The sequence below is a fragment of the Parasteatoda tepidariorum genome, chromosome 3 (assembly GCF_982258835.1).
Source record: "Parasteatoda tepidariorum strain Cologne lab strain chromosome 3, Ptep-v5.0, whole genome shotgun sequence".
Classification (NCBI taxonomy): Eukaryota; Metazoa; Arthropoda; class Arachnida; order Araneae; family Theridiidae; genus Parasteatoda; species Parasteatoda tepidariorum.
In genome coordinates, this window is record NC_141757.1 from 105,139,065 (window position 1) to 105,164,618 (window position 25,554).

Below are 25,554 nucleotides of genomic sequence, written 5' to 3' on the forward strand. Positions count from 1 at the left end.
TACTGTGCATTCATTAAAGAACTGGACTGATTTATTACATGGATTGATTTATAAACTTATTCACTATACTAATTCAACTTGTACTTAATCATATGATTGCACTGTGCATTCATTAAAGACTGAAGTGAGGGTTATCAACTGTTCGTCGTCACTCGACAGTGCCCAGAGCTGCTTACACACTTCATTTCAGATTGTTTTGCTCCCTCACTTTTTTTTTGTCTTGTTTAATACTTCCTATTTTAAACGAGGATAGGGAATACTTTGTGCTACTTGTGAATAAAACAAGACATGAATAAAGCACAAATGAAGGTACAAACATTTCTGCCCTTTTGCACAGGCCTTATTTACTTCATTTTGCTTTATTCACTTCTTACTTTAGCTTGTTGTTGTCATAGGCCATTAAGGCACTTTTTTCCAGTGGCGCCATCTATGGCAAAGAATTTGACTTCTGCCACACTCATTTATAGGGTGGACGCATTCATACATCCATCCATTCATTCATCCCCAGATCGTAATTTTGACCTGAACCAGAGAACAATCAATCTCCAATCCAGTAACCTCAGAGGTATAATTTGTTACGGGAACATGGAAAACTGCACCAGTATTACACAGGAGTTTTTAGCAGGCTGGATTCGAACTCCCGTTCTCCCAAACGTGAGTCCAGAGCCCTACCAACCAGGCTATCCCAACCCTTACTTTAGCTCCTTTCAGACTTTATGTTAAATATATTCGTGAGCTAAAAAATAGCCAGCTAAAGCTTGCTGGTTCGCTTGTGCAGTTCTTTTCATATCACTTTGCAATTTTACAGGTCAAACCTGCAGTGAGAACTACCAATAAAGTAGTAAAAATTGTGATATTGGAATGGATTAACATAATAAAAAATGCAATTTTTGAATTTAATTTCATCAAAATTATAAATTTCAACAAAATAAAACATATTGCTTCTTTTCAAATATAATAGTATGTGATTGCATATATACACATTTCTACTATTAATAGTTATGCTGAACTAAATTATGCAAAAAAAAAAAAAAAAAAAAAAAAAAAACTTCTTAAAATCTAATGTTTTCAATACATCTTCAATAATAAAATCTATAAACATATACAAAACCTATATACACTAAGAATAAAATAATCAATATATTTTGTGAACTGACTTCGCTTCCCTCACGCATTTTATCTCCTTTCTATAAAATCCTTTATACTTTTATTACCTTATCAAGTTCACTTTAAATACAAATATTTTAAATGAAAAATTATGTTATTTTCAAAAAGATAGGAAAAAATATAAGTTCTAAAATAACTATGCATTTCTCAAATACTTAAAAATGAAAATTAATTAGATTTTAGATTTCATTTTTTAAAGTTGTAACTGACAATCTATTGCCCTCTTTAAAACAGCACTTAGAATTAACTAGACTTGAAAATATTTTAATTTTTGTTTTCAAAAATATTAAAATGACAAATCAATGCCATTATTAAATATTTAATGATACTAAAATGCAAAATCTTTAAAATATTTCATTTATATAAAAAGAGAAAGTGGAAAAAAAATATCAAATTACTAAGCCAATGAAAATTGAAACAAGAATATGTATATATTGAAGGTGAGCAAAGCTATCACTTAAAAAGGATTACAACATGTTTACACACTGTAAACTAGTAACATAAGAATTACATCTGAACATTTGTCAAGTCGATAGAAAAATAAAAACAGCTTTCAACTGCATGTAAAAAAAAAAATAAACAGTTTTTTAATAAAAAGTAATTTAATTAGATTTAACACAGCATTTTTCAAGAATATAAAAAGTTTTTTACTGTATATATAAAAACTCTGTATAATAAAAAAGTAATTTAATTAGATTTAAGCTTACAACATTATTCATCAAAATATAAAAAAACATTAAAATCAAATAAAAATAAAATCCAATTAATTAATATAATCAAATAAATTATCAACATACTGTATCATAGAATTGCTGCAATTTTTTCCTCAGAGAATTAACGTTTCCTTCGCCTTCTCCGACTAAACTGCCAAAAGTGCCATTCAAGAGCTGGAATTAAAATTAATTTACAAATTTAAGCTCACGATGATTCTAAAAAATAAACAAGAAAGTAATGGTAAAACAAAACAAGGAGATATACTAGTGAAGGAATACAAATTTACTAGCGGCAATTTTTTGGGCTATGAGTATAGTTTTGATACATAATCATGTAAGTCAAAATTGAAAATAATATAAACATTTACATTTAGCCAAGTAAAAATATGTATATAAATCTTAATAAAGATTTTTTACGCAATTATTTATAATTACTTAAACTATAAACACTCAACATACTGCAGTTCTAGCAATAGCACCATCTGTTGAGGAATAAGAGAAGTATTTTTGCTATTCGCGGATATCTTATCGCCATTTTTATTTTTTAAATTTCTTCAGCAAATACGGAGAAATTTGAGAATATACAGGCAAACAGCAGAGAGTTGTAAAATACAGGATTTTTTGTCAAAAAACAGGAGACTTGGCAGGTATGCTGCAATAATCCCATTCTTAAAAAAAAAAATGCTTTTTTATTACAGATTTTGCAATAGTACTCTATAATACAACAAAACTAGATATTTTGTTAGAGGAAAGAACACCAGGTGGAGATATTTGATACATCAAAACATCTTTTATATTTTCACAAGATAATGTATTTTTTAAATAAGTTTGAATAGTACATATTATGTACAAACTTGTTTTCTCCCATTTGCTACTTTTTCCCAGTCAACAAGATAATTTGAATCTTTAATTAAAATTGCAACCAAGCGACTTCTCATGTACAGTCAAACCTCATTAACGCGAAATCCCTTAGCGTGAAATATCCCTTTACATAAACCCATGTTTGGTCCAGTGAGTCAGCAATCAATTCTTATTGTATATTACATGTTTAACATGAAATTTTAAAGCTAATTATCACTTAACATGAAAGGAAACTGGACACAACACAGATAAGAAGCATGCAAATAAAGTGGTAATTATTCTTTTTGAGGAATCCTATTTCTGTTATTTACCTTTGTTAGAAATACCATACGGGCAAAGAAATAAAATGATTAAAATAAAATAATTAAATAAAGTTATTAAAATTTTTAAGCTTACTTTAATTTGTTTGGTACATAATATTATTGTTTAGGTACATAAATGTAGTACATAATAATACTGTTTAGGTACATAAATGTAGTACATAATATGTACTAATAGTACGTAATAAATTGTTTTCATGATGCATCAGATAAGATGAAATCTGGTTAACATAAATAAGATAGTCCCGCTAATTTTGCGTTAACGAGGTTCAACTGTATATATTTTAATACAATTAAGTTAAGAAAAGAAAAAGAGCTTAAAATAAAAATTCTTTATTTCACTCTATGGGAATTTTTCTTTGTTAAGGATTTTTTAATGTCGAAATGTTTTAATTTTTTGCTATTTATAAGTGTATTTTTAGGACCCATATAATAAGTGAGGAAATCTGGTCTCTATTGATAAGTAAAGGTTCCTCAGATGAATGAAACAAAAAGAAAAAAATTCAAGATGAATGGTTTCAAAGTCTAAATTTATTCAAATTATTAGATCAGCACAAAAAAGTCTAATAAAATTTTCAACTTAGAACAAATAGGGATGAGGTAGCTAAGTTTTACTTACTGTAAACATCCTATATGATTTTAATAAAACTGACTGATATACATGGTCTTGTATTTCATCTGTAAAATATTCCACATAGGACTGTCCATCTCTAGATTTTTGTTGGAAAGGAATGGTTAAAGTCTGAAAAAGAGTGAGGAGAGAAAGTGAAAAAATTTCTTCAAACACAAAATCTTAATTAAAAACTTTCTGCATGCATTGATTAGTTCGGTAAAAAACCAAAAAAGCTGAAAATAGAAATGGTATGAACACATTTTTGAAAAATTGGAAAAAATACTTGAAATTTGTACAAGGAAAAAATGAATCATATCAGTGAATATTATCAAGTGAAAAAGTTAATATTATCAAGAATATTATCCCCATTTTAATAAAATATATCAATGAATGGATTTTTTTTTTCTTCTTTAAATTGTGAGAATGTGAATCCCAATGTGAGGTTTTTAAATTGTGCGAATATGAATTAGCGATGTGTAATTTTAAATCTCAATAACACGATGTGTAATTTTTAAATTTCGTGGATAAGTATTGCGATATATATTTTTAAATGACGTGAATTCAAATCGCAAAATGTGAAAGATGCACAATTTTTTTTAAAAAAAATTTCTGAATACGAATCCTGAAGGGAGATTTTGAAATAACGCGAATATGCATCGTGATGATGTAATTTTAAATCTAGCGAATATGAATCATGACGTGTACTTTTAAATCAAGTGAATACGAATTGTGATGTGTTCGGTAATAATTATGCAACAGCTATAAAAAAAACTATTTTTGTTTATTTTATTGATTCACATGTTTCATTTCAATAATAAAGATCGCAATATCAGGTGCAGAGTTCATAAATGAACCACTAGAAGCAAATAACTGTTTTAGTCAGCAAACACGTGTAAATGTTATAGTTTTACATTTATATAGAAAGTTACACTTTAAATTTATCAATGTAATTGAAACAGTTATAATTTTTGCATGCATTGCTAACTGCAATATACTACTTAGTGTTAAATGTTGAATTATGATAAAATCTTTTCATCAGCAAATCTTTAATTAATGAGTTAATATAATAGATTATCACAATTAACAGACCAAAAAAATTTATTTAGTCCTAATAAGTACATCATTAAATGTGTAGCTTTTCAGTTTTTATAGGGCTTTCTTAGACTTGATTATAGCAGATACATCTGCTATAACTTAACTATATATTATTACTATACACTTAATACTATACGCTTATCTATACTATACTATATAATACTATACGCTTATACACTTAATACTATTTATCATTTTCAGAAAAAAAAATATTATCAAAAGTATGAGAGCTAAAAACCAAAAAAATTATCAAGTTTGGTGGTTTGCTTGACAAATTGTAAATGTAAAGTAATTTATAGAAAATTATAAAGAACTGCAGTTTATAGACATGTGCGTATATATACAAACACAGGCCAAAGAAAACATTTTAAATATCATTTTTTTTACAATTATAAACCTTTTCTACTTGATCAAATAAAAGATTTATGAGAGAATGTACCACTTTACAAAGATAAACAAATAAAACAATGTCATATTTTCAACAACAGCAAAATTATTAAATGAAATGCTAAAAAATTATTAAAACTATTGTAAAAAACATTTAAATACAAGTTTTTAAAAGGAACAAATCTTTTGTTCTTAATTAAGTGAAAGGTTTATGAAAAGAATGTTACACGGTACAATGAAAAATAAATAAAACAATTTTATAAAATTGTGTTTATTGAATAATGATAACAAAAAAGATCATTTGATTATAGCAACAAAAAAAAAAAAAAAAAATAGAGAGAGAGAGAGAGAGAGAGAGAATAAGATTTAAAATTTAAATAGTTACTTGTTGAAAAATAAAAAAGAATAAATGAAATTATTAACTAAATATAAATATTCAAAAAAAGATGATAAATGATAATAAATAAAACATTTTCAAAAACATATAAGAGTAGCAAAAAGTAATCAAAAAATACCAAAGTATAGCAATAGAAGTATAAGTGACAGGCTTATTATACAACTTCCCAATTTGCATAAGAACAATGGCATTATAATATAAACAAACTTAAACGATTCACTCTAAACGTTTCTTCTAAGATAATGCAAATTTCAAACTGGATGTTAAATGATGTTGCATTCAAAAGCTCTGATCCATAGAGACAGATCCTGCATTCATCCAAACAAGGAAAACTGAATTGAGGAAGAAAAAAAAAACGCAAAACATTGGTTATTAGGGGTGACTATGACACAAAATGAAAAACCCTGAAACTTTCATGTGCAAAAACTCGATAAGATACCAATTTATATACTAAAACTAAACTCAGTGGCGCGACAGCCCATAAAGGGCCAAGGCCTACTGTGCCCATCTCAGTTTTCTTGACCTTGGGCTCTGGGGTGCAGGAGCAGATGTTCCGGTCACGTGGTCAGTCGAACAATTTATATACTATTCATATTTAATATAATTTTTTTAAACTAAGTTTTATAATTAAATTACCTACCAATAAAGAATATCACGCTTTTATTGTAACTAATTTAAGAAAAAACTTAGTAAAGTTCTTACAAGAATCGTGATATTAGATTTCAAATATTAATCGAGATATTGGATTTTAGAACGCAAAAATACGAATCCTAACATTGGATTTTTGAATTGTGTAAATATGAATCGGGATACATGATTTTTAGAGCCAGAGAATACAAATAGCGACATTGGAATTAAAACTCACGGGAACATAAAACGCGATGCACGCTTTAAAATTTCGATTTTTATGCTTTTTAATGATCACATGAATAGGATTCACAATGAATAACTTTTAAATCAGGATAATATAAAAATCGATGTTAGATATTAAAATGGCGTGAATATGAATCAGGATATTAGAGGATTCTGGCATAGCTTCAAACATTAAAAGCTATGAAAATCCAACAAACCAAAAAATAAAAATAAATTTAAAAAAATTGCGGAAGAGTCACGTGCATGAAGACGTCTTGTTAACACGATTTAGCGAAGGTTTCAAAATGTAAATTTTAGATTGTAGAATTTAATTCTTACTTTAAATTGAGAATTTTCATGGAACTATAAGTTTTGATTAGTGGAAATCCGAAAATCAATGTTCGTGAGTTATGCGGAATTCGGCGAAAAAATCACATGCCCTGCTACTAGTTTCTAGACCTGGAGGGAAGATACAAAAAAACAGGAATTCCAAGGTACACCCGGAATACAATCACCACTGGGATATTGACTTAGTAATGTCCGTGAATCAGTGCATTTAATGTCGTTGATCCACAAACTGTTAGAAAATACACATAAAATATGTACCATGATCATCCAAAATCCTGGTTCAGGTTCTAAAAACACTTCTTTAGTTTTTTGAGTATGCAAGGCTTCACAAGCAGAAGTTCCAAAAGTTCTAAAAAATCAAAACCAAATAAATTTTGAAATCAGACAATGATTTTATAAGAAAAAACTTTCTAATGCTAAAATTTTAGAGAAGTACAATATATGCACTTTGAATGTTTTTAAAACCATATTTAGTAATTCTCTACTTTCTGAAATTCTTAAAATAGAAAGTAATAATAAGATATGCCTCCAAGTTTCATCAGAAAAACTAACTGATTTTAATGTTTTTCATCCCACGTTCATCATAGTGTGGAGAAAGATTTTGATTGAGTTTTAGTTTATTCTTTGTTTAAAATTCAATTTCTTTCCCTTATGTCTATACTTATTTTAATTTATTTTTGAGAAAGATTACAAAAATGTCAAGTATTTAACTGACTAGGTATTTCTTAGAAAATCATATTAATAAAGAAAGTCCAACTGGCCGAAGACTTTCCGTGTAGTAAATGGTGACTATTGCACATTAAATCTGTTGAGTCACAAAGTCCACAAGTCTCCATAACAAATTATACCTCTGGGGGTACTGAACTGGAGATTGATCGTTCTCTGGTTCAGGTCAAAATTACGATCGGTGGATGAACGAATGGACATATGAATGGGTCCGCATTATAAACGGTGTGGCGTACGGGTGTGGCGGAAGTCTAGTTCCTAGCCATAGATGGTGCCACTGGATAACATGAACAATCATACCCCTTGCCTTAATGGCCTACGACAGCAACAATAAAGAAAGTATTCTTGCACTATAAAAAAATATTGGCTTTATTTACCTCAACATTTCAGAGTAAAGATCAATTTATTTGATCAATTTTAGAATTATTTACTTCAGTTAATTTAGTTTTAAATATACGTTTTGAAAAGAAAAAAAAAGTAAAAAAATTAAAAATTTTCAGCAGACAACCACTTGGATGATATTGGAAATGAGCAAATTTGGGAAAATATTTTTGTACAATACAATGTTTTTCTACCTAAAAACATAGAAAAAGCTGGTTTGTGTCTACTGCATGAAGGATGATGAGTTAAAATAGAATTTACAATTATAATTAAAATAAGAATGTTTTGTATTAAAACTTACCTTGTTTTTAATAATGTAAGATTTCAATTTTTTTTTTAAAATTTACAGCTTTCTAAAGAAAAATTGATACATTTACAGTCTATCACAGTATTTTTTACATGGTGTTGTCGAGTCAGTAATCATTGAAATATTCAACTCCGAACTTTTCTCTGAGTTATACTTTAGTAAAATTTTTACACAATAGGGAAAAATTTATGTTATTTAATAAATGTTAATTTTAAGTTATATAATTTAAATAACCAAAGTCGAAGGTCAGAGTTGAGCAAATCTTTCACATCTGGACAACAAAATTATGGATATCAAATTTGGTTATAGTCATATTTTATCCAGTAGTTTTTTATTTTTTAAAACACATTTAACATTTGTAATTAGTTTATAGTAATATGGTACAATAAAAGTTACATTAATACTTAAAAATTAAAATTATAACACTTTACTAAATGAAAAAAAAAAAGCAAACTAAAATCACTTACTCAGTAAATTTAATTATAGCTTCACATAGCCCAACAGCTTTGATTTGTGTGTTCAATTCCACTTCAGTAGGATAAAAATATAAAATTTTATTCTGTTCCTATGAAAAAAAATTTTTTTTTTCAAGTTAAAGCTTTACAATTTATTAAAAAAAAATTTGGGAAATCACCAAATAAATAGATAGGTGCACTAGTTCTTAAAATGAAAACAATAAAAATATATTTAAGGCTTCAATATTTAAAATTTTTTTTTATTTAATATTTAAATAAAGGAATATTTTTAAATATCAATTGTTCTAAGCTTAACAGTTCTTGAATTACTTGAATCAGAACTGAGCATAAAGGGATATTTCCAAATAGGTACCTGTTCATGCCAACTACAATCACCAAGGTGCCAAAGGTGTTTCAAATATATAAAAAATTAAAATACAGTACAGAACCCGTTATCCGGAAATCAGTAAACCGGAAAACCAAAAAACCGGAACGAAATTCAATAAATTTTCTCCCCATTTTTCAAAAAAAAAAATAATTTTTTTTTTCCTCATAGGATTTTAGGATTTTTCTTTCTATTTTGAAAGATCTTACCATCATTTTGGAAATAATCATTAGTGTATTATTTCATCGTTTTTCTTCTTTTTAAGATTATTTTCAAATATTTTTTTTTAGTTGGGTTTAACAGTAAAAAAAAACGGCTTTTTGTAGCGATTCAGAAAACCGGAAAAATCAGTTATCCGGAATAGCGATGGTCCTGATTGTTCCGGATAATAGGTTCCCTACTGTATATATATAAATATATAGAGGTATGCCAGCATGTGGCTATGAGTAATACCTCTAAAGTTGGTTTTCTTCTCTGATATATATATATATATATATATATATTAGTTTCTCGCTGGCCATTGCCTAACGGTTGCTAAAATTTGGTGATTATTTTATTGGTTCTGGTACCAATATAGTAATCTTACGAAACATGAGTCTATTTATTACAAGCGAACTAAATATTCCATTTTCCAATAGTTCACTTTTTCAAAACGTTCGTTAAATATTTTCAACTGACAACAACTAATAAAAAGTTCCACATTTTCAACATAACTTTGAAATTATTAGAAAATTTGCACAAAAAATTTGTAAAACATGAGATACAAATAAAAATATCACACAATGAAATAAAGTTGAAATGCAAAATACAAAGCTATCCTAAAAAAAGCCATTATATGACTTTTTGGAATTCATTCCAAATACAAGAACAAAGCAGTGACACTTTATCATTTGCATTCAACACAAGAAGAATGTCCTTCTTTCCCTTCATATTCATAACTGAAAAGAATGATATATCACCGATAACATTTGTATAGATCTAGTCAAAACAACAGTTTATTAAGGAAGATTCCCACTACGGATATCAGGGTGCGTAGCCAAATTTTTCAACAAAAATAAGCACCTTTTAAGTAATTTTTAAGCACTCAAAAAATATTTTTAAGCACTACATACATTAACAAAATGCAATATAATTTTTAAAGACTTTACATGAGCATGATAAAATAACCAGTTTCTGACAAAGAACTCTTATCTTGATTATATTAACCATTATAAAAAGATCAAGAGGTTTTTCGGTTCGATATCTGAGGGTTGAAAATTAGGCCTGAAATTGAGAATATCTTGCAAAATGCAGCAGAGTTGCATATGAGAGTACAAGAATCTCACTGAGCCCAGCTCAATATATTTACATATGAACGAACCCACAAGTATTTCATCAAACATGTAAAATGATTGGCGCTTTCATGCGCTAAGGACCGACGGGATGTCGAAACAGATTGTGGTTGAATTTATTGTGAAAACCTTGAATAGAACAATGTGAAAAGTACGCTTTTGAATAATACAGGTCAAAAATTAACTTGGTAAAGAAAAAAAAATCTCATTTTCAAAAAGGGAAAATTAAGCACTTTTTAAAAACACCCATTAAGAAAAGCCCTTTTAAAAAATTAAATCAAGAATAAGCACCTTTAAGCACTTTTTAAAAACGCTACGCACCATGGATACAAATTGAGCAAAGTGCAATTTACAAGATGTCACTTTTGTGTATAATAAAAATACATTTATGTAATAATAGGTGTTTTTTTCCAAGGCTCTTCTTAACATATTTAACGGGAATATTTCTATATCGTCATCCACACCAAAGTAATCACCAAGTCCTAGACTTCAGTGGCCTGTGAGAAGCTAAAAAAATATCACAGAAAGGTATCAACCACTACACGTTTTTTTAAAAAAAATTGCAAGTTAAAAATCTAATTAGCGCTTTGGCAACTGCAGTTGTCACAATAGATCCCAACATGGAAATACATCTTATTTAACACTTATTATATAAGAAAACTGGCATATAGTGTTTAACCTGAGGATATTTACATATACATATCTGTACATGCCAATTACCATAGCCTAAACGGGGATATTTCTGTATCGTGATCTGACACGCCAACTGCAATTGCCAAGGCGCCAAATTGATTTCAAATGGAAAAAAAAAAATTTTAAAAAGAAGAAGATGTTTGTCCGGAGATGGTTATGAGTTATACCTTCTGTGATTTTTTTTTAGTTTCTCCAGGGATGCCACAAGATTTGGCTATAATTCTGCCACAGATCATGATACGAAATTTCTCCCTCGTTAAATACAAACAACAACTGACAGACGCAAAAAATGCCAACCTTGTTTATGAATTGATTTAAGTTTTCATAATAACATCAACATACTGAAAACTAACTTCAAGTTGAATATTCTCTAGTAAATAATATTAACTTTCCTTTTAATTTAAAAAAAACAAAAACAGTAGAGCTTAGCTCCGATTTAAAGTGTCTCGTAAAGCATTTTTCTACTAACATTACACTTTGGTAGATAGTGCCAAGTAACATGTCCCTTGGAATTTTAATTAACTACCTCTTTTGAAGCTGTTACGTAAGTTCTGAAACAAGGCCCAAACCAATAAATTTAAAAAGTAAATGCTTGAAAAAAATTTCAATTCTGAGTAATGAAATTTTAAAGTTATTGTACATGTCATACGACGAAAAATTTATAATAAGAAATATAAGAAAAACTAACGTCATCTTCTGTGTGACTATATGATGAGTTAAATACGAAGAAGTTTAACAATGATATTGGTGTTTTTGAAGACATATTTCTTAATATTATTAAGCATTAAGAATGTAGTTTGTATGAAAAAGCAGTATTTTTAATGTTTAAAATAATTTATGTCAGAAATAATAGCTATCCTTTTTACTCAGATTCATTTGTTTACTTTTTTATAAAAATCTATTTTGGGATGTTGCCACTTTACGTAATAATAAAGAAGGAAGGATATTTGGTCAATTTAGGAATTGGTAACTGGGCGGAGTGAGCTTGACGCTAGCTTTTATCCATCAATCTTCTTATAACCCTATATTGATTGTGTGACCAAACTTTTTCGCCAAAGCAATTGGCGTTGTTTAAACAAAAGCTATTGTTAGAGGAAGCCATTTTCTGTATTTGGCTGCGCGGGATTTCATATTTTATCATCATGAAAGTTTTAATTACAGGTAATTCTTATTAATTAAAGATTTATAATATTAGTGTACGTTTCATAGCAGTATATAAAAAAATTACATGAAATTTTTAAAAAGATTAATGAATTTTATTAAATATCTGTGAATACCACGCGTTAGACTTTAAAGTAAATAGTTTGTAAAATGTATGTATTTTAAGAAAATCGTTATAAAAATTCATTTATCAAAGTTTTTCTCTGCTTCCTTAGAAATCCTTTGTTTGATCTGCCGAAACTGTGTGAAGCAGTTTAGTAATGAAATTTCATTTAGTTGAATTACTTGATTTATGTTTATTTTAGTGACATAATACAGAGGTATCTTTTTTTTCTATGAAATATATTGCTAATTAAAATTTATTATATGTAGAAAGATTAATATTGAATTTTCTTAAAAATAGTGAAGAGGGTTTTGATCATGTCTAAAATAATTTGTTTCAATTTTATTGTAAACTAATCTAAAAAAAAATTCTGAGAGAAATGGAACAAATTTAGATAATATTTATCATTTTCATTCACACTTACTGCATTCATTATTATTCTTTTAGGTTGTCTTAACTATTGAATAAATTATGAGCATGCATACTTTCAAAAAATTTTTTTATTCTATAGGTGTATCACAATTATGTGCAAAACAATTTGTACTCAATAATTTGTTTTATTTAAAATACATAATACAAATACTATAATAAATTAGAAGATAATTCAGATTAGCAAGTTATCTTAAATTTAAGTTATCTTTATTGGATATTAATATGAAATTGAATTTTTTCAATTATTTAACTTCTCAAACTATATCTATAATTGTAATTTTTTCATTACCCTAAGATTTTTGACAGTTTACGTGGACAATGTAAAGCAAACTTTTCATATTTCTTCTTTCTCTTCATAAAATACTTTTTTACTAGGTGATTCCTTGGAGAAGTATTTGGCTAATTACTTAAATGCTGAATGAAAATGGGATATCGATGTTTGCACACCCTGGAATCGGTGTGGACAAATTAAGTGTGCAGTTGTGAAGGGACGATTGTGTTTTTGTCTTAATTCATGTTGGTAAGTTGAAATGTAATTTATTTACATATTTAATGATTATGTATCTAAACCATTTGTTGGCATTGTTAGTATCTTGTGTAACTATTCTAATTCAGATACTTATTTATTTTTTTATTAATATTACTTATGGTTGTGCTATAAAATAATAATTTATTTTGCTTTTCTTAAAAATAAAGGAACTAATGATGTGCAATTGGGTACAATGCCCAACTTTAAAAAACTGGCTTGTGTGGTTAATAAAATTTGTGGGGTTATTGGGGTGATTTTGTTTGGTTATCTGTGGAAGAATAATTCTGGGTAGCCAGCTGCCAGGAACTAATAAAAAGAGAAGGGAACTCAGAAGGTATAACTCGTAACCACCCCCGGACAACTATCTACATGTTTTTTTTTTTTTTTTTTGTTGTTATTAAATTTGCAAGTTTAAAATCTGTTTAGCACCTTGGCGATTGTAGTTGGCACGGCAGATCACAATACAGAAATATTTCTGAGTTGTTTTTCTCGAACGAAGAGTTTAGAAATTTCTCTTGCTGAAAGATCAGCGTATGCATCAACATTTTGTTAATCTTGAAAACATCACTATAAAGCGATTCAATGAAGTAATTAAAAAAGAAGTGTATTTATACACAACTTTATATACTAATAATATAAAAGTATTGTAATCTTGTCTTGACATTTAGCCAGATAACCAGAACTCATCCCATACAAATAAGAAAGAGTAGTCACAGTCAGATATCTGTTTAGAAGAGATTTGGGTCCGTTAACGAACTATTCACAAAATATCTTTTCATAAAAACGGACATTTCACAAAATAATTTATCCTTTACTCAGACCCTTCACAAATTCGTTTATCTTCATTATTGTTTTGTTAATCGAATAAGCCCTTCCCGGGGGGGGGGGAGAACGACAGATGTAATCTAAATAAATTTTGTCTTTGGCAGACACTTCTTCCTTTATTCGTCCGAAATGAATATTCTGCGTTCAGCAGTATAGGCAAAATACCAAATATTTGTATGTTGCATCTCTAATTTAGTAGCAGCAATTGCTGTTTATTTTTTAAACTTTAATTTTTTTAATTATAATTTTACAGTGTTGGACATAATCTTGTAAGTCTTTACAATTTAAAAACTCCTTGAAAAAGTTTTTTTTTTTGCAATAACAGACCCTATTTGCACAAATTCACAAAAGCAGGACCCTGGTTGAAAGAATTTGACTTAACGTTTATTTTATATTCACAAATTACAAGTAATTTTTTTCCAATTTTACAAATACGGACCTTTTACAGAATGTCTGGACAGATCCCTGACAGTACTTGAACAGATTTAGTACTATGATGCTGTAAAGAAAAATATTCAGTAGAGAGTGTTTTTTTCTAATATTCTTATCTGTGCTACTTTACACAATGCAGAAAATTTTTTAGATGCAATAGAATATTTTATGACTAGTTCTCTCTCTCAATGATTCTGGTTCTACCCTTAAAGGACAGAGGGAAGATTGTTTAGAGCATTGTACCTGAATTATAAATACTCTTCCACTTTAAATGCCTTTGGTAAAATATACTAAATGAATAATGCTAATAACGCTAATGAATAATGCCAATTGCTATTTCTAAATAGCAATGGGTATATGTTCAACACTAAAAGAGATTATAAAAAATTTTAGATTGCACGGAGATTGATCTAATTCTATTCTTTGTTAGCTTAAATGAGATCTAGACTTAACAGAAGCTAATATGAGTGTCTCAGTTAGTATCTTTCTCTTTTATTACTATAATGTTTTGATTATTCGGAGAATTGTATATTTTTAACAGTGGCATTATACCTTACTCGTTGTGAGTTTTTTTCCCCCAACTGTATTGTTATAGTATGGATTGTTAACTGTTAGTACAGCACTGTTTATAAATTATTGCAGTATTAATAAAATAATTAAAGTCAGAATGAATTAAATGATCTTTTAATGTTTATCAGTATTTGTCTTTAATCACACCGTGGTTAAGGAAAAGACAGTGCCATACCAGTTAGTATATTCCTCTTTTATTAATAATATATATTCTTTTACTTTGATTATTTCAAAAATATTTATTACTTTTGTTTTTATCAGTGGCATTTATTGCAATTTATGATTTTATTTTTTATTCTTGTAAAATGTTTAGAAAATAATATTCATTAAGGAACTGGTGATGTCGACAGAATTTAGATGATTAGATACTAAAAAACTGGGAACAGTGCAATCAAACCTGAACAATGGACAAACACATCAACGTGTACTGGCTCATCATTAAAAGTCAGCGTGGGGATAACACAACATGCACATTCCATGATCCATCATGGACTCGTGCCTTTAAGAAGCCTACGTGGCTGTCTCTAGGGTAAACGGTGACTCAACAGTGCACACACCAACTGAACAATTGGCTGTGGGGTCATTTATGTTGTGTAAAGAAAATATAATAAAATCTGTGCTGTGACTAACTATTAAATACTGTGATGTAATGTCCTGTGATTGTCTTGTTCTTAAAGCCATTAGTCTTTATATGTAAACCCTGATTGATGCTGCAATAGAAATATTAAATAACATTAATCAGACACTTTCCCTCTCTTTCAGATGTAAGTAACCGGACTAAATTGGGGATCTGCAAAAAGAAAAAATCGAGCAACAAAGCTAATGTTGCAATAATTTACACTCCTTTTTTATGTCTTGATTTTAAAGTGACAGATGTGTCAAATCCCCGAGTATGAGTTTGAGTGATGCTTCCTCCCAAAAGAGTTGTGAGACCACTCTGAAAGTGTCGCAAGTATGCCATATGCGTGGAAAAAGATGGATATGCCAGATTTAATAATAATAAAAAAATTTCTGTTAATCTGTGCTTATAACTTAAAACTTATACTTCTGTGCTAAAAGTTCTTTCACTCTGTAATTCAAATTGATTCAAAGTAATGTATGCAATCCTTTATTAGATTCACAATTTGAAGAGTTGTGCTTTTATCTATATACTTAACCATTGGTTGAAATCTTAACAAGGTATCTTGATTACAATATTAATTTGAAGCAACTTGTTCTCTTCTAGCTTTTGCCTGGATTCTGCTGATGATTCATGTTTGTCCCGGGGAATGGTCTCACAGCATTGTCTGCTTAAAGCTTTTCTGTGAGATATATTTACCAGGACTTGATTTTCTACAATGGTTTATGCAGAGTCTCATTTAGTTTGAAGAATATCTCTGTACCGTAACAAGATAACATTTCAGTCATTGATTTTGCTATATGTATTAAATATAATTGTATATTTTTTAAATTCATAAAAATAATTAAGCTCTTTATTTTCCGGCACGGTTGTCAGTTATTAATATAACTGAAGTCTTTGATTGGATTCTGATCCACTGTAGAATTTTAAAGTAACATGATTTCTATTTTTTTATCTAGAAAAATGCTTTTATTTTACAGCTGACTAAGCAGACAATAGCATAGCTGCCAACTGTTCAGAATTTTTCGGATTTGTTCCTAATTTTTAAATCCAATCTGATATTTTTATAAAAATTCTGAATTTTCATAAAATTTTTTATTTTAAACCAATCCTTTTTTCTGATCGCCACAAGCATGCATCCTGTGATTATTGTGCTAAAGTAATTTTTAGTAGCTTTTTATTGGAAAATATTATTCCAATAGCTGTCTGTTGCTGATTATTTCACTAAATTATTATTTTTGGAAATTTTTTTTTTGTAGTATTTAAACACTTGCATCAGAAATATTTGTTTATGATGTAGATTATTATTTACCAGTGTTTTATAATTTGGAGATAAATAATTATATATTAATAGGTAATGTTTGTTTTTAATATATTATACCGGTATTCCTAATTATAAAACATTAATATTATAAGTTTCCCACAAAAGATAGTGTTTATAGTTTTGTTTTACTAATTTACATATTTAAATGTATGTCTATTAATGTTATGATTTAATAATTAAATTTTTATCTTACTCTCGTAATTAGTGCGTATAATTTTGTCGCATATAGTGTTCCTCATTTTTGATTCATAAGGTTGGCAGCTATGCAATAGTTATAAAGAAAGACTTAGCTGCTCTTTTTCTCAGGATGATGCCACTGATAGTGGTCATAGACCTTATATGATTGCATCTGCAAGCACCTTCATAGAGTCAAGCTAGCTACCATACTCTGTCTATTGTGTAAGAACAAAAACAAATATACGTGCTTCAAATTCTCAGATCCAACTTGAATAATTTTTTTTTCTTCCTTTTTTATACTTTTTACATATACTGTACTCTTACCACTAAAAATAAATACAGTAGAGAACCGATTATCCGGAACGATCGGGACTATCGCTATTCCGGATAACTGATTTTTCCGGTTTTCTGAATCGCTACAAAAAGCCGATTTTTTAGTGTTAAACCTAACTAAAAAAAAATATTTGGAAATAATCTTTAAAATAAGAAAAAACGATGAGGTAATACACTAATGATTATTTCTGAAATGATGGTAAGGTAAAAAAAAGAAAGAAAAATCGTAAAATCTTATGAGGAAAAAAAAATTTTTTTTAAAAATTGCGGAAAAATTTATCGAATTTCGTTCCGGTTTTTTGGTTTTCCGGTTTTCTGATTTCCGGATAACGGGTTCTGTACTGTATATTCAAAAGAAAATTTATCTCATTTATTTATTCTTTCTTGAAGATGTATATCAAGAGAAAGATACTATTTTATAGTACATATGTATCCAAGGTGCTACTACTATAACACTGCAACTATTTCAGTTTAAATGAATCTCAAGTTAGAATTTAATGCTACTATATTTAATTAAAATTTTGAAAATACGTCCAATAGTACGTTTAGAAGTTATTTGACTAAAATATTGATAAGTATTGTACAAGGGCTAGCTCTTGACCTGAGAAAAAAACAAGAGTTTCGGGAAACGAAAAGCGTTAGTTAACTTATTTTTAACGAACTGTAATTCAACTTTTTTTTTATTTTCAACTAGCTAAATATCCACTCTTCGAACAGGATTAATAAAATCAAAAAAACAATAACTCGGTACTGAACAACCCAATGAAATCGTGGACAAAACTGAACGGTATATACCAGTGGTCGGCAAACTTATTGGCCAAAGAGCCAAATATGAACATTACAACAATTTTAAAAAAATTTAGGAGCCAAATCTGCTTGTTTAGTAAACTTTTGTTACACTAAATAAGTAATACACTAAATAAAACTATTTCATACTTAATAAATATGTATTAATGCGAACCATGTGCTTGCATCTCCTTGGAAAGTTTGAGTAAGTCAGGTTTGTATATTGTTGTTTTTAATTTTAGGCATGATTCCAAGTTCTCATCAATAAGACGACTTCTCAGTTTACTCTTGACAATGTTCTTGTTGAAAAAGATTGTTCGCATATATATGTAAAACCGAAAAGGGCAAGAACAGCAAACGCGAGTGCTGGTCTGTGATGCCAATTTGTACCCCCACTACTTTAGAAAAAGTATACGTGCATATGCTTGTGGTACCTTTATATCACACCGGAGTACGCCGAAAACATACGAACAGTTTCAGCCGGTAGCTTGTACATGGTTTGTGTTTACGTTTACGAAAACTAATAAAATTAAACTCGATGTTCGTTACGCATTTTTACAACAATATAAAATTTTAATCACCTATCTATCTTTTAACCTAAACAAAAAATTATACATGTTCTCGATTTATAGAAGAATTTTAATTTATCAAAATAAGATGCAATTTTTTTCTTACCAAGTTTTTTTTAAATGAAGATATTATGGCACCTTCCGTGGATGTTTGTGCCAGAGCCGCACTTAAGGAGACAAAGAGCCACCTGCGGCTCTGGAGCCGCACTTTGCCGACCACTGGTATATACTGACAAAATTAATAAGCAAAAACATAACAAAACCTGTTTTTTGTTGTTCAGCCCATTAAAATTGAGATTAACTGTATTCAACATTACTAGGCATAATATCGAAATTAACCATTAACTTGGAATTTTTGTAAATAAGTAATTTTTTTAATTTATATAATAGGAATTACCCATATTAATTAAGCATCATTGGCGACAATAATAGTATGGCGCTTGTTTACGATTAATCTATACGAATAAGTACCTGAACTCCATAAATGTTGCTTTTTGTAACATAATGGCTTACTTTTTAGTATTTCAATATGCATCTATTACATTACTTAAATGAACTGAGCGTCAGCATTAACACTTTGACTCAGAATTTTCATTAAATATATTTTTTTTCATTATTTCTTTGTATTTATTCATGTCAGGATAGGTGAGAAATAAATTTTGAAGTTTAATAATATTTGGTGAGATGAAATATAACGTGAAACACCATGTCTTTTCCTGCATAAAAAGTCAAATATTTCAAACGCGGTTCACTTCCAAACAATTTAACTAATATGCAGTTATTTAAATCTTAGCGAAACAGTTATTTATAATTGAAACTTCTTTAATTTACAAAATCATTAATACATTTTTGAATATGAATCAAAAAAAGATTTTTCCAAACTAATTATTTTGAATTTTATATTTCAGTAAAATATATAATTCCGTAATCTAACAAATATTTTTTATCAGCTGTTTGACTTTTTATTTTTAAAGAGAGAATACCAAAAAATATATATATTCTTACTAGGAATTAAAAGGCCAGAGAAAAAGAAAAGAGGGACAGCTGTTAATAAAACTGAAGTAATTTTCTACGTTTTTCCTAAGCAAATTAGTACCTCTTTCCCATTTAATTTTGCCTTTCATTGCAAAAGAATTTTTTTTAAATTTTAATTACCGCTGTTTTTAAATTATTTACTTATACCGAAACACATTTTGACAGACGTGACAAATTAAATACGTGATTTCAGATAACTTCAGAGATAATTTGGTGACATAGTGTTACCACGTAAATTTTTTTTTCATTGTTGTTGTTGTTTACGTCGCACTAAGGCTGCTCAATGGGCTATTGGTAACGGTCTGGTAAACATTCCTGACAATCATCTGAAGACATGCCATCACAATTTTGAACTCTGCCGAGGTGAGGCTCCCTTCGCTTCGATAGACCGACGACATGCGCGTGAAGTCAAGTACTTACGTATAACATTTTAACGAGAACCAATACCTCACACTCTCGGTCCCTTCACAGATTGATCCAAGTAGTTTTTCACCCGCACGCTGACAGCAGCCAGTTAAGCTCGACTTCGGTGATCTGCTGAGAACGTGTCAACAATCAGTCAATTGCGGAACTGTTGTTGATTGAAATTATGACGTAGCGAGAAAAAAAAACTAAATAAAGTACAAGCAATAACTCTTTTTTTTATTGTTATTAAATAGAGCTATAAAGTATCAATGATGTTATCTTTAAGATTTTTGAGGAAACAACGGCTAAGGCTTAACCAGTCAACCCCGCTTAAAGGAATATCATCAGTAGAGCCCGGATCTTGATGACCTAAAAAATCTCAATTAATGCCCTTAAAAAGTGCAAAAAATGCCCTTAAAAAGTGCGAAAAATGCCCTTAAAAATGCGAAAATTGCGCTGAAAATGCCTTATGACATGACTAAAATAAAATAAAAATATTGAACTAAAACAATGTTTTACTCATTAAAATTATTATGAGTCATTTCAAAAAATATAAAGCAATGCAATACTTGTTCATTAAAGTTTGAAAAATATGTTTTATATCCTAAAATAACAAAAAAAGGAAAATATATTGACTCCAAAACATTTTCATTTTGTATAGAAACTTAAATGAATATAACAACTTCCATCTCATAATATAACTAAATATCAGAATTACGTTGGATTATTAAATTTTTTTTGATATTTTGAAATGTCAACGAGCGTTTCTTGTCTGAAAGTAAATTTTTATACCTGCAGAAGCTTCTTTCAACGTCTACTGATGTTATTGGTGCGTACTTGAAAAAGACGGTCTCACTTACTGACAATTATTCTTCAATTTGAAAAGATGTTGCTTCACCTGTTAATATCTTAGAGATTTTCTTCATTGTTTGGAAGCCAGTGTAATAATAAAAAATTATAACAAAATAATAAATATTGGAAAAAATTAACAAAAAATTTAAAAAATGCTTTAAAATGCAAAATACGCCGAAAAATTTAAAGAAAAATGCCCTATAAATCTAAAAAAATGCTCTAAAGGACAAAAAATGTCCAAAAATGCAAAAAAATGCAAAAGTCATCAAAATCCGGGCCTTAATCATCAGTTCCAGCCATATCTATGCAATTGAGCAGGTTATTCGATTAAAAGGATAGTGCAATATTCTATCCTAAATTTCTGCGAAATTTTATTTTTAATGGTATTTAATGCAAATTATAGTGTTTTGATTAAATAAACTTAGTTTTATGATCAATAAACAATTTTGATTAATAGTATCTGTGTTAGTATCATAAAATATAAATGTCATTTAAAGTTATATAAAAATAAATCAATATTAGTGAATAGTGTAATATATAGGTACTAAAATATTATTTGATCCCTTCCGAAAAAATCTATAATTGAAGACTATTTTTATACCCGTTTAATTCGTCAATTTATCAAAATTAGATTTTCCCTTTCAGTTTCTATTAAGACTTTCATGAATAATTGCGTATTCCTCTCAAACGTATAGTCAGATTATTTATTTAAAAATTTTTTTTTCTAACCTCGTCTTGAGAATTTCCAAATTAATGAGCTGTTTTAGTTTGGAATTTTTTTTAATATATCGTTTCCCAGATTCATTGCCCCCCCCCCTCTATTAATTCAAATCCATCCTTTTCTCGCTGAACTTGCAATCATTCTCAGAGTTATTCTCTGGATTAAGCAATAATTATTCTTACTTAAGAGAAAGACACACTGTATACTGATTTGTTACGTTTTTGAAATTTTTTCTTATGAAAGCTAATAGCGCACCAGGAGGGGACCACAAATCTTGACTACAAAACAAATCACTCTGTACCTTTTTAAAATTCTAAATGATGTGTAAGTAAGTACAATTTGTCTAAAGTAAGAACTCCCCTATTCGTCTGGACCTGTGGGGGTGACTATGGTAACAAGGTATAACTATTTCAAATAGGGGTGTGGGTCACTATTTAGAATATATTTTGTCTCGGGTGGGGGAGAGAAAGGGAATCATTTTTCTTCATATTGCCCTAAAGCAGTGTTTCCCAAAGTGTGGTACGCGTACCCCCAGGGGTACGGGAACAGTTTAGCGAGGGTACGTGTCCTTATGCGAAATATCTTGCAATAAACGAAAATTTCAAACAAACTTATTTAAAAACAAAGCTAGCCATGAAAATTTACGATTACGTATTTTTCTATTTGCTATTTTTTGCGGAGTTTGCAGTTAATAATTAGTGGTGTCAACAGCCAGTTGTGATTTTTAACTTTTGTGCAATTTTTTTTATAGTAAAAAATACACTCATTTTTTTATTAGTGGTACACAGCATTACGAAAAATTTAGAAAGGTAACACAAAAGTCATAAGTTTGGGAAACACTGCCCTAAAGTAAAGAGAAGCTACCCTCCCTGAAATTCGCTATTCTTGTTTCCTTAGCAGCAGACGGCCTCAGATTTAGTGGCGGGGGGAGTTCTTACCGTAAACAAACTATAATTCAAAGAGGGGTAAAACACTCGTCGCTCACTTCAATGTATAACTAGCAGCAAGATTAGAATTTATTTTTTTTTTCAATTTTACCCCTAACACCTGTTTAGACCAACTAATGAACAGGACCCTTTTGAAGTGACCACCTATTGTATCCTTATCTTAACTGAAAAACGAAAATTTCATTTTAGTTAGTGAAGCATTTCTCCAAAATAAACAAATTTTTTTCATTTCAGTACCTCTTCTTCATGCAATTAGGCGGGGACAAAAAACAAAGAATGTCAGTTTAAACGGGGAAGTTTAACATTAGTTGCATACAAAATGATTTGGTTCCATTCGTGTAAGCTTGTTATTCGATTATCCGACATGTAATTAAGTGGACATGACGCAAGAAAGTTCCAATCCGTTTTTCGCTCGAACGGTTTGTAATATAATAACAGTAACCTTCGTGCGAGACGAACTATTAGTATGCCAAATTTCATTGCTCTCTGTCGGATGGTTTAGTCCAGGGGTGGCAAACCTTTATGTCTCAACGTGCAATTTTTTCTAAAAAAATGTTTAATGAACTAGTTAATGTATAGTTTGTCTAAAGTTAAAACTCGCCTAGCCATTTGTCAAGACCCTTGGCGGTGACTATGGTAACGAGGTCTAACTATTTCAAGGGATGTGGGGTCATTGCTTAGGACAGATTTTGGCTAAGATTCAGCGAGAGTAAGAGGACTTTTTTTCCAGTTTATTGTGTTAGCCCTAGAGTGAAGAGAAGCTACCTTCCCTCCCCCCCAATGCCCTCCTGTGTTAACATTGTTCGTCAATTCGGACATGAACAGGGCAGATTTGTTGGCCTCTCTTACAAGGGCACCATATTAGGTGGGCCAACGTTGCTCCCACAGTAAGGACAGATAGTACAGAGAAGAAAAGAACATCCATGCCTTGCCCGGGATTCGATCCCAGAACCTTTCTGGTGCAAAGGCAGTTCCCTAACCCCTCCACAGGCCGGTCGGCTAGCTACCTTCCCTGGAATACGCTATTCTTGTATCCATAGCAGCAGACGGCCTCAGACCATGTGGCGGGGGGTGTTCTTAGCTTAGACAAACTATAAATACTCTGTTAAATTCTGCATCCATTTATAATTACATTCATGTTTTTAAAATATAGGAAAAAACAAGTGAGTGCGAGCGAAAAGGACACATAGCCTCTAACATAATTGGATATAAATAGGAGAACAGATTTTAAATTATCTTAAGTTAAAGCTAGACGCCCGGTGGCTGAGTGGTAGTGCTTTGCGCTCCCGTGCCACCGGTCCTGGGTTCGATCCTCAGGCCGGGCAAGGTTGACTCAGCCTTTCATCCCTTAAGTGGGTAGACAAATGAGTACCAAGCATGCTTGGGAACTAAACACTTGGGGTTCCGCGTTCGGCTGACCACCTAACTGGAACATCTGCTCCTGTACCCCAGAGCCCAATGTCAAGAAAACTGAGATGGGCCCAGTAGGCCTTGGCCCCCTAGGGGCTGTCGCGCCACTGAGTTTAGTTTAAGTTAAAGCTACATTTTTTCCTTCGGCGTAATTTAGTTAAGCTAAGATTATAAGAAGTAAAATTATGACCGCGGCAGTACCTATAGAGTGGGAGGAGTCTCTCCCCCCTCCCTATATATATGTGTGTGTGTGTAACATAAAGCGCTTCAACTAATCTTTTTATGTTATTCCTTTGTCGAAGTCTTTTTCTTAATTCACTATTCTAAACTAAACGCTCTTGCACTTTAATATTCACATCCTGTCTTGTAATCTACTTTTGGTTACTCGAGTAACAGTTTTGATTTTTCCCCTTATTTGAACTGTGAGAAAGACTTTTTCACTCGCCTTATTTAAAATATAGATTTTGTTTTATAACCATCGTTGAACAGCCGACCCAATTTTAGGTTTACGACTCCTAATGTTCAACTCTGTAACCTTGTAATTTTGAACAAATTCAGAAGACAAGGAAATTTTTGTTTCAGTACCCTCAGAGGTATTGATTTGTTATAGGAACATGGAGGACTTTGCAACTCGATAGATTTAACTTGCATCAGTCACCATTTACTACACGGGCAGTCTTCGGCCGGCTGTGGATGAACCCACGAACTCTTGGGCATGGGTTCAGTGCCCTACTATCCAGGCCTATAATAGATAGATTTGATTTTATTTTATATCCGTCGTAGAACAGCTGATCCAATTTTTGGGTTTACGACCACTAATGTTCAACTCCGTAGTTTTGTAATTTTATAATTAAAAACTGGAAAGTTCCGCCCCTTGTTTACGTTGCTGATCAACCCTCATGGTTGCTTCTCATTAATCATTGCGGATTAAGAGAAAAAAACCGTTTATTTCCTTAAATTAAGATCGAATTGCTATTTACATTTTGAAGATGACTAAATTTAGACAAAACAATAAAATTGGTACCAATCAATAAAATTGGAACATCCTGTAGAGTTAATACTCAGTGAAGATGGAACCAAGGGAAATAGTATTCGCCTCCGAATGAGGTGAACCAGATTCGAATCCCAATAATGGCTGGTCGATACGAATTCCGCACCCGGCTTGCACCTACTACAGTGCTGATGCAAAATATCCTCCACGGTAGACGGATTATAGGATTTCGTGGTTTTTTTTCTTCGTGTAACGCAAACGCGGGTTAGTTTCAATAAAAAAAATTTCCCAACACTTGATCC

General features: G+C 30.1%; 1 protein-coding gene and 1 long non-coding RNA gene across 3 annotated transcripts in view; one reads left to right on the forward strand and one right to left on the reverse strand.

Moving 5' to 3' along the window:
- The window catches only part of Ccz1 (vacuolar fusion protein CCZ1), a 40,906-nt gene extending 28,963 nt beyond the window's left edge, over window positions 1-11,943 (reverse strand). The window contains exons 1-5 of the mRNA XM_016054965.4: window positions 11,720-11,943; window positions 8,635-8,732; window positions 7,012-7,102; window positions 3,681-3,803; window positions 1,965-2,054 (exon numbers count right to left, since the gene is read on the reverse strand). Coding sequence (XP_015910451.1) covers window positions 1,965-2,054; window positions 3,681-3,803; window positions 7,012-7,102; window positions 8,635-8,732; window positions 11,720-11,794 — 477 coding nt within the window. The 5' untranslated portion in view covers window positions 11,795-11,943. The remainder of the gene's footprint in view (window positions 1-1,964; window positions 2,055-3,680; window positions 3,804-7,011; window positions 7,103-8,634; window positions 8,733-11,719) is intronic.
- A 109-nt stretch (window positions 11,944-12,052) lies between these two features.
- Window positions 12,053-17,540, forward strand: LOC147814128 (uncharacterized). Of its 2 annotated transcripts, XR_015432678.1 has the most exons (3): window positions 12,053-12,192; window positions 13,103-13,247; window positions 15,846-17,540. It is a non-coding gene; the product is annotated as an uncharacterized LOC147814128 (long non-coding RNA). The 2 variants fall into 2 exon arrangements; XR_015432677.1 differs by lacking the exon at window positions 15,846-17,540 and having other exon boundaries at window positions 13,103-14,416.
- The last annotated feature ends 8,014 nt before the right edge of the window (window positions 17,541-25,554 follow it).